The sequence below is a fragment of the Macaca mulatta genome, chromosome 4, assembly GCF_049350105.2.
Source record: "Macaca mulatta isolate MMU2019108-1 chromosome 4, T2T-MMU8v2.0, whole genome shotgun sequence".
Classification (NCBI taxonomy): domain Eukaryota; kingdom Metazoa; phylum Chordata; class Mammalia; order Primates; family Cercopithecidae; genus Macaca; species Macaca mulatta.
The window spans coordinates 5,321,618-5,336,102 of NC_133409.1; the positions used below are offsets into that span (position 1 = coordinate 5,321,618).

The 14,485-nt window shown below is 48.7% G+C and overlaps 1 protein-coding gene across 3 annotated transcripts in view; it reads left to right on the top strand.

Moving 5' to 3' along the window:
• Positions 1–14,485, top strand: part of RPS6KA2 (ribosomal protein S6 kinase A2) — a 452,599-nt gene that overhangs the window by 77,591 nt on the left and 360,523 nt on the right. For 2 of the 3 annotated variants that reach the window (XM_015137669.3, XM_077999204.1), the window contains one exon: positions 13,216–13,266. In XM_015137669.3, coding sequence (XP_014993155.1) covers positions 13,216–13,266 — 51 coding nt within the window. Of the gene's footprint in view, positions 1–12,997; positions 13,121–13,215; positions 13,267–14,485 lie in introns of those variants that run through there. The other variant, XM_015137670.3, reaches the window with a different exon arrangement.

Genomic DNA, 14,485 nt, shown 5'->3' on the forward strand with positions numbered 1-14,485 from the left:
ATGTGTGTACATGAAGTTTTATATACGTGTGTATGCATATATCTATGTCTTTTGTATCTATATCTGTCTATCTAGAGAGAGACAGCAATTTACTTTTGTTAAGGAATTGGCTCACACAATTGTGGGACTGGCAGGCAAGTCTCAAGTCCAGAGGGCAGACCAGCAGGCTAGGAATTCTAGTGGGAGTAGATGTTCTAGTCCCAAGGCCGTCTGAAGACAGAGTTCCTTGCTCTTCAGGGTAGCTCAGTCTTTTCCCTTAAGGCCTTCAACTGATTCGATGAGGCCCACTCCCATTATGAAGGTAATCTACTTTACTCAAATCTGCTGATTTCAATGTAATCACCTGGCTCCTGCCTGTAGTTCCAGCTCCTGGGAGGCTGAGGCGGGAGGATTGCTTGATTCCAGGAGGTGGAGGCTGCAGTGAGCTGCAAAGGCTCCACTGCACTGCAGCCTGGGTGACAGAGAGAGGCCTTGTCTCAAAAATAATAATAATAATAATAACACCTAAAAGATATCTTGCAGCAAATTTAGACTGGTGTTTGACCAAACAACTGGGTTCCACAGCCCAGCCAAGTGGACACAAATTAGCTATCCTGGGGCCAGAGGCCTATGATTGGCTAAGAGAGATCAGACAAGCCCTGGGGTGGCCTCCAGGATCACCCAGAGCAGAGGAAGAAGCACTCTGCTGAGTCAGCGTATGGATAAGTTAGAATCGACGAGTGCATTTGTGCTGAACAATCCCTGCTTGCCTGCACCTTGTGTGCACTTCCAGCTTCTGTTGCACTCGGGCTGAGCTGGGCCTGGGAGGATAATTCCCATGTCAGGCAGGGCCCAGCTCTCTCCTGGCCGTCAGCTGCCTCCCAGAGTAGGCTGTAGCCATCTGCCTCTAAGATGCAGACACAGGCTTTCGAGTAATTCTGCTGGTGCCAAGGGAGGACTTGAGGCCCAGCTCAGCAATCGTGGCCTCGGGATCGAGTCACACTTCCTTCTGGTGGCTCTAACATCATGCTCCTGCTTCAGTGCTGGCTTCCGATCAATCCTGAGGGCACAGCTAGGACCTTGTTTAACAGTCTGGTGCATGGGTGTGTCTTCTCCTATACCTGAGTCCTCCATCTTCAAAACCTGCCGGGACCCCCGACAGGCTGGACTTGTGCTTCTAAAGACTCAATTGCTTCTGAACCAGGGGTAATTTTGCATCACCCAACCCAGGGACATCATTTGGCAATGTCTAGAGACATGTTGTTGTGGTGGTTGTTTTTTGAGACAGAGTCTTCCTCTGTTGCTCAGGCTGGAGTGTAGTGGAGCAATCTGAGCTCACTGCAACCTCCTCCTCTTAGGCTCAAGCAATTCTTGTGCCTCAGTCTCCTGAGTAATCTCAGGGATTACAGGTGCTTGCCACCACATCTGGCTAATTTTTTGTATTTTTAGTAGAAACAGGGTTTCACCATGTTAACCAAGCTGGTCTCAAACTCCTGACCTCAAGTTGATCCGCCCACCTCGGCCTCCCAAAGTGCTGGGATTACAGGTGTGAGCCACCACACCCGGCCTCTAGAGACATTTTTGGTTGTCATAAGTTGGGCTGTCCAGGGGGACATGCTACTGACCACTAGGGGGTCAAGGCCAGATATACTGCTGAACATCCCAGCAAACACAGGGCAGGCCCCATGACAGAGTCACCCACTCAGAATGTCGACAGTGGTGGTTGGGACACTCTGCCCATACTCGACTCTGAGGGAGAGCTTTGCCTTCTGGACTCTAAACCATGCCTGCTTCTCCATCTGCCTCTCTCCTGGCTCCTGGTGGAACTCCCTGCTGCATCTCAGAGATGCTGTCTCCTAGCTCTGTCGTCTGTCCTCAGGAAGGTTCCTAGTTTGCCTGACCTCCTCTGTCATTTGCACCTGGGCCTGTTTACCAAGCACCTGCTTGACCCAAGTAAGTGCATACAGGACATGGGCAGCCCCTCCAGGTGCACCTGCCTGACCCCCGAATAAGTGCATACAGGGCTTGGGCAGCCCCTCCAGGTGCACCTGCCCGACTTAGGTGTGTGCATGTAGTCCTGGACCAGCCCCTCCAGGTGAATCTGCCTGACCTTGGTGGGTGAATGTAGTTCTGTGGCAGCCCTTCCAGGTGCCTCTGACCTGAAGAGAGCCAAGTCCTGCCTCTGCTGGGAGCTGTGACCCCAATTGTGTTGCTTCAGCAGGGGGTCAAGTCGGCTAGTCTTCCCTGGGAGCACGCCAGGGGGTGTGAGGACAGCGTCCAAGTGACAGGGAGAAGCCACTGACATTAAGAAGCCATCTTGAACAATCCCCAAAATGCACAGCTAAGTTATGTATAATTAAGAGTGAAATATGATTTCCAGTTCCTTTGTGAAAATAGTTGATGATGACCTACCTTAGTCTTAAATACACTTAGTAAGAACCTGATATGCTGATTGGTCTTTCTAAAGCTATGATCTTCATAAATTTAAGCAGAGAGAAAGGGTCCAACATGTTTTGTATTTCTGTTAGAGGAGTGATGTCTTATTTACAACCCAGCAATAGTGTTTCTTTAGATATGTTTCTAGTCCTTAAAGGCTGGGAGAGGAACTGGAAGTTCTAGTAAGAGTCAGTAAAATAGTCTCTTTCTGCTAGCAAAGTGTCTGAATATTGGAGTGGTCATGATTGCGATGACCTTGATTGCAGTGTGACCTTGACTGCAGTGTGACCTTGACTGCAGTGTGACCTTGACTGCAGTGTGACCTTGATTGCAGTGTGTGGCTCTGCATTAGTCCACTGGGGAGTGTTGGTTGTTCAGCCTGGGATGTTACAAGTAATTTTTTAAAAGTCTTGGCCGCATCTATGTAATCCAACCAGGCTGATGTGCAATGTTGCAGATGCACTTTTTTGCCCTGAGTCTCAATTTAAGACAAGTTTGTATTTTCTACAGGTGCAGGCGAAAACTATAAATAGCATATTAAATGCCCATAAAAGACTACCAAGAGACTCTTTGACATCTGTGATTGGCTCATATTTCAAGTCAGACCCCTCCCCTTGGTTAAACACTGAATGATGCTTTCGCCTGGTTCTCTAGCTCCTCTGGATGGGCTCATGAAGGGATCCTCTGGCTTTTGTGGTATACGCATTTGCCAGCTGCCGAAGCGAGGCACCGAGACTGGGAGACTTAATAGAGGTGGGTCGTTTCACGGTCCTGAGGCCAGAAGCCCCAGGTCCAGGTGCCGCAGGCCTGGCTCCTTCTGGGGCTGTGAGGTACGCTCTGATCGGGCCTCTCTCTGGCTTCATGGTTGCTGTTGGTTCTTCCCCCATCTCTCTCCCCATGGCCAGGCGGCCATCGTCCCCCATGCACTTGTCTCTGTGCCTCTAAGGACACCGTCGTATTGGGCTAGGCCCACATACTCCAGGGTGACCGCCCCTCAGCTAAGCCCATTGGCAATGGCCCTTTCCCAAATCAGGACACATTCTCGGGCGCTTGGGGTTGGACTTCAGTGTATGGACTTTGGGGTACGTGACGCAGCCCAGAACTATGCTGCTCTTGGTCACAGTGACTCTACTCATTGCTTGCCAAGTAGCACTTCTCCTGCTTTGAGCCATCCCCTTGCATGAGAAATTAGCAAGGACCCCCACCATGAAGAAAAGCAGAGGAGGCCTTTCCCTAGCTCCCATAGAAAAGGGGGAGCACTGACGTCTTGGCAGTTTTCAAAATATGGTGGTATCCTTGGGATGAGTTAAAAAAACTATCCCCTCCCCAGTCTGCCACCCCACTGTTTGCCACTGAGAGCATTGGCTGTCTCCAGTGAGCTGAGGGACTTGGTGAGTCCTTTTCCAGCGGCCGTGAGCAACCCTAGCTCCGGCCTTGCTGTTATTTCTCTTGGCCACCCCCACTTGGTGAGTCCCTTCTGCAGTTGGCCATCCAGTCCTTCTCCTGCCTGGTGAGAGTCTGAGATGAGAGGAGGATGAGTTGAGCCGAATCTGCTCATGGGAAGGAAATACCCTGGACACTCACCTAAGGATGCAGAGCCCATGCCCTGTGGACGGGACGTGGATGATCGTGGCTGTGTGATCTGGATCCTGACTAGACGGAGGCCCCAGAGCGGCTCTGGCACATGGGTGACCGGTTCTTTCTGTCCCTTAGCCCCGGGCCCGTTCCACCAGCCAAGGGTGGGGGTCACCAAGCACAGGCCCCCAGGCCCCTCCTCCAACTTCTCAGTCGTCTTGTGAGGCCTGGGGGTCCCTGAGCACTTCCAGACTCACACCCTCCACATGGGGGGGCAGGGAGGGCTTCAACACGGGAATTTTGAGGACACAATTCAGTCCTTGAGAGTCAGCCTCTATGAATTACAGGTGTGCTTTAAATCTTTACTGGATGGAAAGCAGTCTCTTTGCTTTTGAAGCTTACTTTAAAAACAACTCCTTAGGATATTTTGGGATTGATCCCTGCTGATCACACAGCTCCGTTGCACCATCCTGAGGGCTGTAGAGAATATCATGGTAGGGAAAATGCCGTAGTTTACTTTTCCACACTCCCACCAAGGAGCCGTTAGATTACTTTCAATGTTTTGATCTTTGAAGCGGTGACAGTGAGAAAGGTCGCACCTGTCTTCCCATCAGTGTGTGCCAGAGTTACACTCCCTGTGCAGACGTGTCAACGTGAAATTGACGGGCCACAAGATTTGCGCATTTTCAAGTTAATCTGCTGTTGACAAACTGCTCTCCAAAGTGGCTGAATGTTGGGTTTATCAGAGCATCAGTGTAGTCAATAGCAGTGGGCTGGAGTTTCTGCTTCTCCAGCTCTCGCTGAACGCAGCTTGGCACTTACAGTGCTGTTTGTCAGAGCCAGGAACTCGCTCTCTGACAGGAGTGGATGCATCTCATTAACACATGAGTTAATGGGTTAATTTCGTTGCTGTTTTTTTGATGGAGTTTCACTCTTGTCCATGGCATGATCTCAGCTCACTGCAACCTTTGCCTCCCGGGTTCAAGAGATTCTCCTGCCTCAGCCTCCCGAGTAACTGGGACTATAGGCGCGTGCCACTTCAACCATCTAATTTTTATATTTTTATTAGAGACGGGGTTTTGACATGTTGGCCAGGCTGGTCTCGAACTCCTGACTTCAGGTAATCCACCCGTCTCGGCCTCCCAAAGTGCTGAGATAACAGCCGTGAGCCACCACGCCCAGCCTAAAAAACAATTTGTAAAACAATGTATGGCGCTCTGAGTTGTCTAAAGAATTCTTTAGTAGCTCAAGTTAAAACACCCATATCATCTCCTGGATATCCTTTTAAACATTGTGGTTTGGTTTTTTCACATCTGGCCTTTAACGCGCCTTGAATTTATTGATATATACGGTATGAGGTTGATCATTCAGCCGGCGCCAGTCGTTGAAGAGGCCGTCTCACCCTGCTGTTCTCCAACAGCTTTGCCCTTTCGTGAGTCCCACACGGAGGCAGGCAGGTCTGCAGGCTCTGCTGTGCCCGTGGCACCCCCTGAGTTCCTCTAACGCTAGCGTAAGCATCGATATCTCCCTGCCAGGGCTTGTATTTGTCTTGTCTTTGCTTCCGTGTCCTTAAATTGGTGTTGGCTGTGAAGGCTTTCAAAATCACTTTGATTTAAATTCAGAAAAATATCATCCTTTTTGGATTATGATTTTATTAAATTTATAGATTGACTTTGGAAAAATTGCCATATTTACTGTATTAAGATTTACTTTAGTCTTCTTTTATATCTTTCAATACAGTTCATCATCTTTTCCGACCCCTCCCCTTGGTTAAACACTGAATGATGTTTCATAACACATTTTTGTTAGAGGTATCTTTTATAGCTTATAAGGTTTTTTTTTCTTTTCTTCTCTTTTCTCTCTCTCTCTCACAATTGCAAATGCTATCATTTAAAATTATTTTCTGCTGGAGAGCAAAAACACTGTTTGCTTTTGAATATTACTTTTGCATCCATAACCTTTCCACACCCTGTTATTCAAATTAATAAATTTTCTGTAGATTCTCTTGGATTCTGTAGAGATTGACATTATCTGTGAACCATAGCAGTTTTATTCTTTCCAACTTGTTTACGTTTATTTCCTTTACTATGTTTTTTATGATTTTATAACTTTTAACAATACTGCTTTAATACTCCCGAATATTGTTCATCTGTTCTCTGGAATTCTTGGCTCCAATTTTGCCTTTTTGTGCGTCCTCTGCCTGTCATACAGGGCGGCCTGCTGCCCGGGCTCTGGGGCTCCTGGCCGTGCGTGCACTGGGAGGCCGCTTCCTTTCTGTATGCTTTCCCCGGGGCTCAGTTTCAGGTAGTCCCTTCAGCAGAGTTCTGGGTTTGTGACTTAGGCATGTTCCTGGCAGCAGACCAGCAACCTTCACCCTGAGCCATCCTTGTCATTATGAATTCACACCCAGAGTCACGGAAGGCACAGGCCTGGCATTTTCAATTATCAGAGAAGACGTAAAATCCATGTATTTTTAACCTGAGCCCCGGATGAGTTCGACGTCTCCTGTCATCTTCTCAGCTGGTCTGGGCTTTTGTCCAGGCTTTGCGCTCCCTGCTCAGGCCTCCCCCAGCAACCTCAGGTCCAGCTCCTCACCTCACAGCCACCCCATCCTCCTTCCCTGTATCTCCAGCATGTTAAAATCAAGCTTGCACAACAAAAAGACCACCAGCCCAATGAAAAAATGAGCGATGGGCTTGAGTAGACATTTCTCCAAAAGAGAACTACAAATGGCAGAGAAGCACAGGAAAGGCTGCAGTGTGACCCCCTCCGAGGTGTGTATCCAAGACTGTTGAAAACAGGTACTGAAACAAAAACATGCACACACTTGTTTACAGCAGCACAATTCACAGTTGCCAAAAGATGGAGACAGCCCGCATGTCCATCAATGGATAGAGGCACAAACTGTGGTGTAAACAAACAATGGCATGTTTTGTAGCCACTAAAGGGAAGGAAGTGTTGACACACGCTGCAACATGGATGAACCTCGAGCACATCATGCAGAGCAAAAGAAGCCAGACCAAGAAGATGCCACACTGCGGTTCCGTCTATGCCAAATGCCCGGAGCAGGTGAACCCACGGAGACGGCATAGATTGCTGGTTTCCAGGGGCTGGGAGGGCAGAGTGGGGAGCAACTGCTTCATGGGCCTGGAAGAGACAGATGTTGGGAATTGCCTGGTGACACGTCATCGTGAATGCACTAAATGCCACCTAATTGTTCATGTTAAAATGGTTAATTTTGTTATGTGACATTCACCTCAATATATAAAAAACTAAAACACAAAAACAAGAAACCTAACCTGGAAGATTACAGAAACTGAAAATGCCCCCAGGACGGCCTCAGAGTCAGTGCGGGGACTCAATTCTCTCTCTTCCAGTCCTCCTCATTTCTGAAGCCTATGGGTTAATCCTTCTTTCTTACCACTCAGCTTTTCATTGAACCACCTTTTTTGTTTTGTTTTATTCACCATTTCTAGTGGATGTAGCGAGATCGTTCTCAGTCATTTCTGCCTGGCGTCTTGCTGGAAGTAGAAGTCCTCTAAGCTGTACTTTCTCCATGTGTTTTTTTGCATGGACCTGGCCCCCAGAGCCGGATGGTAGAGGAAAGAGTGGTGAGCGCCCCAGCCTTTGTTCCACCACTGCTGTGGCTGGGGAGAGGCACACGCACTCAGTGGCTTTCACGACCACCCTTCCCAGTGGTCAGATACAGCCAGCAATGCCCACCATCACTTCCAGCTCTGGCCCTCCACGCATGTCTGTCTTCCTAACTGTCCACAGTGGTTCCTCCATCCTGAGGACATTATCATTTGTGTTCAGTAGTCCTCTCTGTGCGCCTTTGCCCGTGCTCCGTCTCTGCCCGGTTGCCGTTCCGAGCTCCTGCCTTGCAATCCCAGAGCTCAGACATGTGGGTGGACAGCATCGTCATGTGTCTGTGTGTGTATCCACTGTGCTTTATCTAGAGAAGATCCCCAAGCTGCAGCCCGGAAGCCAGCAAGCGTCTAGGACAGAGAGTTTCTTGGCTGATGCTGCAACCTCAGGTAGCTGACACTTCAGAGTGGCCAGAAATCCAAATAAAGCTGGCAGGTGTGGGGAGAGCTGAGCACCACAGAGGGAGAGTCTGGGGTCATGGAAACCAAATTCAGCCTTCCTACAACGTGGACCCTGTGTGAATTAGCATTTTTATTCTTCCAGGAGCACATCAGTAAGATTTAAGAACACCAAGGCCTATCATTTTGTTAAAACAAAATTTAACAAGTTTCCAGGATTTCATTGGCTGCGCAAGCCTAGGAGTGTTCTCACTTGCTGTGTCCTCTGCTGCCATCTAGTGGTAGATGTGCAAATTTGCGAGGGAAACTTTGGGGCACTTAGAGACGCCCCGAAAACCAAAGGTGGAGCTCCTGAGGGCTGTGCATGGTGCGAAGGGGTGGGTGTGGGGGTTCAGTGAGGGTGTATTTTTTGCAGGAAGGGCCCAGGGTGTTTATCAAAGCCATCAAAGACATTTAAGAATCAAGACTGCCCCCCAAAGTCTAGGTAAAACCATTTTAAATTAACCATTTTGGTAACTCCCATGTGATTTCAAAAGGGTAACATCATAAAACTGGTTGTGTACCCTAATTATGTATAAGAAAAGGAGCTCCGATGATGCTGAGTGCAGGTACAGGCTGGGCAGGTCACATCATCCTGTGTAAAAATATCCCCAGTGCCACCTGCCGTTTCTCCTCTGCCCTCCCAACCCTAAAAGCTGGAAAACGGGGCTCATCCAAAATAAAGGACAGCTCAGAGCTATTCAAGCACCTGGGGATCCGACTCCTCAGAGTTCACAGACAAGAAGCCCACATGCCAGCGTTCTCGAAGAAGAGCGAGATGTTTTGGCGTCCTTTATGCTGCTGTAATCTGGGAACTCCTTCATTTCCCCTACATCGTCGTCATGCTGATGTTCACTGATGGCTACTGTCTGCTGGGAGCCCAATATGGGCCAGTGCATTTCTTTCTCCCACCACCCCTGTGTAAGGGACTGTCTTTCCTCAATTGTACAAACAGGGAAATTGGGACTGAGGGGTCCAATGGCTTGCCTAAGTTCTGGTGCCAGGAAATAAACCCTGGCTGGCTGCTTGGGAGGCTGAGCTCCCCACCATGGGCCACAGCATCTTGGGAGAGCTTAGTTGCATGGTGCTGGGATGGGTGCAGCAGGAGCAGTGACAGTCACAGCATTCTCAAGGACCCAGAATAACCAATGCCGGGACGCTTGCTGGGTAAAAACAGCTGCACCACTCCAGCCACATAGCCACTTGAAAGTGTCCAATTTTCTAGAATCCCATGCACTAATTTCACTGAGAAATTGCTAGCCGATATCGATTCTGTCAACTGCCTGACCATGACTGTCTAAATGTGTCTTTTGAGGAATGTGCACAATCTTCAAGCTATTCTGTCGTCTGGTAAGCAGGGGCACTGTAAGCATGCTGAACACCTTTTGTGTTATAAAATTTGGTTGTCAGCTTTACTTACAGTCCAATCATAAAAGACCCATGAGGATCAAATGAAGCTTGGTCATCCCGACTACGACCTCAAGTGCCATGAAAGCGATGATGCCTGCCTTTCATATTTCTCCCACAACACCGGGTCCTTTCTAGATTTTAAAAAAAGATTCAATCCATATTGTTTTCCAAAATGATTGGCGAGCATTTGTTTAGAAATTTCTGATAGTTTATTTCAAATCAACGAAACACACAAAAATATTTGGCTGACCATGTCTATTGTTTTTCTGCAAGCATGCTTGGCTATTTGACAAATGTCCTCTTTACAGAATACCCCTGGAGGACAATCATTTGCACAAAGTGTTTTATGTCATCTCAATGGTAGTTTTTTTTTTTCTTCCTGATGGAGCTAGCCATGATGATAATAAAGTCATGCTAAATGTATTTTGACGATAATGTGGTCACAGGTATGTAAATGGATGGACAGACAGGAGGAAGGGGACAAAAGTGGATTGCAGCCAGGTGCGGTGGCTCATGCCTGTAATCCCAGAATTTCGGGAGGCCAAAGCGGGGGGATCACCCGAGGTCAGGAGTTCCAGACCAGCCTGGCCAATGGTGAAACCCTGTCTCCACTAAAAACACAAAAATTAGCTGGGCATGGTGGTGGGCACCTGTAATCCCAGCTACTCGGGAGCTGAGGCAGGAGAATCACTGGAACCAGGGGGGCAGAGGTTGCAGTGAGCCAAGACTGCGCTACTGTACGCCACCCTGGGTGACAGAGGGAGACTCTGCCTCAAAAAAAAAAAAAAAGAAAAGAAAAGAAAAGTGGATTACTTTAGGAGTCAGGATTTCCTGTGGGTGCTCTGACTCCCCTGTGATGGAAAGCCCCTCATTAGGGAACACGGTGCTTTCCCATGGCCGCTTTTCCCCTCTCCTTACTCCCTTCCCTGCCTCTTTCTCCACCCCGCACAGCCACAGATGCTCCAAAGGAGGAGACGGGATCTGTAAGGGGAGTCCTCTCCTCTCATATCCTAGATTGGAAAGGAATAGGAGAGGAGCCGGGATTTCCTTTTGGAGCTGGAAGCTGCCCCTCTTCTCTGCCCACCCAGGGTTGGCCCAGGAGTGGAGCCTGCACAGCAGGCTGACCATGGTGTAGAGAGGATAGGTGTGGGGGCCAGTTTGGAGAAATAGAAGGGGTGGAGGTGGGAGGGATGACGTGGCTGCAGAGTGGCTGGAGAATCCTCGTTTAATGTCCAAGTCATTCCAGATTCCCCTGTTTAATTCAGGGGAATTAACATTCTTAATGTTGTTCGCAAAGTAGAGAGTCCAGGAAGTGAGAAGGGAAAGGCATTGATTCTAAACATGACAATATGGAACATTTAGTAATGTGTCTTTTTATGGGGGACCCCAAGCACCTCATACCCCAGATGCACAGTCTCAGGGGTGTCCTGACGGCCAGGCTTGGTAGCGCCATCTGTGGGGCACTTCCTTTGAAGAGCTGGTTGCCCTGAGGGTTGGTTATGGAGTGGAATGAGGTGATGGGTGAAGCCACAACGTTGTGGCACATTTGGGATTTTCATGCAAAGGTATTTTTCTGTAAAAGCGTCATTTATGTTCCATCAGGTCTCACCATCTTTTTCAAGTTATAGAAACAGAATCAAACCTTCTTAAGTAAAAATTGGCAGTTTGTTGGCTCACACCATTGAAAAGAGATGGTTTCTGGTGGGTCTGAATCCCAGGGTCCAAAGCTGTCAGCAGGACACTGAATTTCTCTTCCTCCTTGCTAGACTCCATTCTCAGGCAGGCACATTTCCAAGGCAGAGCAAGCACAAACCCCAGACTTAGGTCATCTGCCAGGCTGGCCATCCCAGGACAAGGGGGCTGTCAGCTCTGCGGGAGCCCTGCTAGGACCTTTCTCCCGGTGGTGGGTGGATGGGGTGGGGCAGGGCCATTCCCACCTGGACTCCACGGAACTAGGGTCCCATAGAAAGAAAGGGAGTGCTCGCCTGGAGGGGAGAAGGGTTGCTGGGTAGAAACCCCACATAGGCTCACTTGTACGCACCCAGTACGATACAAACAGGTGCATAAATGGCAAAAACAAGTGGTAAAGTCAGCATTAGAAACTGCATTCCTGCCAGTTATTAATTACTGTCCAGTTAGGGACATAAAACAAGAATAAACACATAGAGCTATGATTCTCAGCTCAATAAACCTGCCGCTCGCTCATCAGCTGTGTTGGAGGCCAGAGGCGGTGTAGGCTCAGCTCAATAAACCGGCTGCTCATCAGCTGTGTTGGAGGCCAGACCCAGTGTAGGCTCAGTTCAATAAACCGGCCGCTCATCAGCTGTGTTGGAGGCCGGAGGCGGTGTAGGCTCAGCTCAATAAACCTGCTCATCAGCTGTGTTGGAGGACAGACCCAGTGTAGGCTCAGTTCAATAAACCAGCCGCTCATCAGCTGTGTTGGAGGCCCGAGGCGGTGTAGGCGCAGCTCAATAAACCAGCCGCTCATCAGCTGTGTTGGAGGCCAGACCCAGTGTAGGCTCAGTTCAATAAACCGGCCGCTCATCAGCTGTGTTGGAGGCCCGAGGCGGTGTAGGCTCAGCTCAATAAACCAGCCGCTCATCAGCTGTGTTGGAGGCCCGAGGCGGTGTAGGCTCAGCTCAATAAACCGGCCGCTCATCAGCTGTGTTGGAGGACAGACGCGGTGTAGGCTGAGGTGAGAATGGGCACCCGCAGCGCAGGGGTTTCTCTCACAGCGGTCCCGCTGGACCCCTTTCCTCATGGCACACTCGGGAGGAGCCAGCCCCAAAGCCGTGCTGACTCATGACAACCGAGGGCCATGTGAGGCAGCAGAGGCCGCTGGCATCTCCTGTTAGCCTTTTCATTTCATTTAGGTGGTGATTCCCACCCTCTGTCTTCTGACACTTGAACGGCAGTCATCAGTAGGGGCAAAGGAGATTTTATTTGAATTTTGGCTTCTTCCTTCATCTCTTATATTTCAGTGGGTATCAGCCAAGGAACAGAGAACAGAAGAGAAATGTGGCAGGAAAAGGCTAAGGGAGAAAGTAGAAAATGGAAATGTGGCCCCTGCAGTATGGAACGTGCAGGAGTAAGGGTAGCCGTTGTCTGTGCTCTCAACGGTCCTAAAACCACATTGCTGAGTAAAATCTTCAGGTCACCTCCAAACCATGCTGGCCAAAAAGAGGCCTGGGAAGAAGAAAGGCCCCCTAGACACATGCGCTTCCGGGTTTAAGCCTTGGGACCAAGGATGATTGGAATTTTAACTAGTTGTATGCGAGCGTATTTACGGATGAAGATGAAATCTACAGATTAAAATAGCTGGAATGAGTTTCTTCCGTAGACTAAAGTTTAGAGTCACCTGAAAGCATTTGCCTGCTCACCACTGATGTGCAGCTCGGAAGATAAATGCTGTACATTGGGAGCTTGCAAGAGTGACTTTCTTTCCGTTGAGGTTTGAGGTTGGTGATGGGAACACCATCACTTCCTTTGGCTAAATTTTAAAAGTTGTGCAAAAGTCGCAAGTTCCTTTCTTCTGTAGGCTTCACTAAAGGGCTTCCTGAACGCGAAAGAAACTCCTCCAGTTATTTAAAATGATGTGGAGATTAATGTTTAGAAACAAAAAGCTCACAGGCCTGGTGAGTATGGTAGTAATGCCCTTGCTAATGAAGTTGCTGACTGTAAATATGTCCTGTGACTTAAAGGAGTTCTTTCTTCGTTTCCGTTTTCACAGGGCAAAAGTGACTCAGCTGCCTCCAAGACAAAGGTAGCTGGATCCGCAGAGGTAAGAAGCATTCCTGTGGTTCGTTTTTTTCCATGTTCACGTGAGTTACATTTTTTTTTTAAAGTTAAACACAAAGTCTTGTTCAGTTTATTGAGTTGTTTCACGGTGCCCAGAGTCCAGCAAGGGCAAGCTGTGAAGAGCTTTTAGAAGGCTGGACCACTCCACAGGAAAATGTGAATTTTTTGGCATCCTGTGGGGAATCCGAGTGCTTTGTGCAGTAATGTCCTTGTACAGCAGGGGCTGCGTAGCGTGCTAAACTGGGGATGTCATCTTGCCATGTATTATGATTTGAGTTTGATTCTGAATCTGTGCATCACTTTTTGTCCAGTATTCCTTTTAAAACTACGATGTGCCTTCAAAATAAGCTGGAATTACCAGAGGCAGAGGCGAGCCATGACAGCGAGGCAAAGGTGGGGTGATGACGCTGCCCGGGGCTGTCTCTGCCCTCGGGGTTTGCAGGTTGGCTGCCGACTCGTGTGTGTGGCTCAGCAACAGTTTTTCTAGGAATTAGGACTAAAATAGGTAATTTTAGATGGAGGTAGATTTCTCCTATTTCAAGCATCTATCTGGTTTTAATACCTTTATTAACAAAACATTTTTAAAGATAGTTTAATGGCTGTTTTCAATCCCTTTGGGCTGCATCACGCAGGTGAAATGTAGTAAGTCAGTAATCACGCCACGTGCGGCTGTGATGCCATGGGATTGGTCAGCCTTGGGGCCGCGCCTCTGCAGTGGTCGCTGCACGCTAAATGGGCCTGCTCCCTGTAGGTGCCAAATGGGTCATTGGAAGTTGGTTGAGCTTATTCTCATCTACGTTGATGTCTTAAACTGTGCTGTAGTTCATGTGAAACAAAAATACTCCTGATTTTCTGGCAGCTTTCCTGAAGCTAAAAAGCAAAAATATAATAATAATAAGGTTAAAAAGGTCTTCTGAGGAGAGCATGAGCTCTGCCACAGGGATCTTGCTGGGCAGCGGGTGGCCCTCGGAGCTGCCCAGGGAGGGCACTGCACAAGGGTGTGGCTGCCTTTTCTCAGCGCTGTCGCCAGGGCCTGCAAGTCCCTGACGGGAGAGGCCGAGTCCCACCTGGTTTTAGGTGGTCCCAAATCCTGGACGAGAGGTCCCTGCTGCATTCCATTGCCAGCAATGCTTGACACTTGAATTCCACTGTTTTACTTTTTCCATACTTGTGGTACTACTATCTGGGTCTGAACACATTTT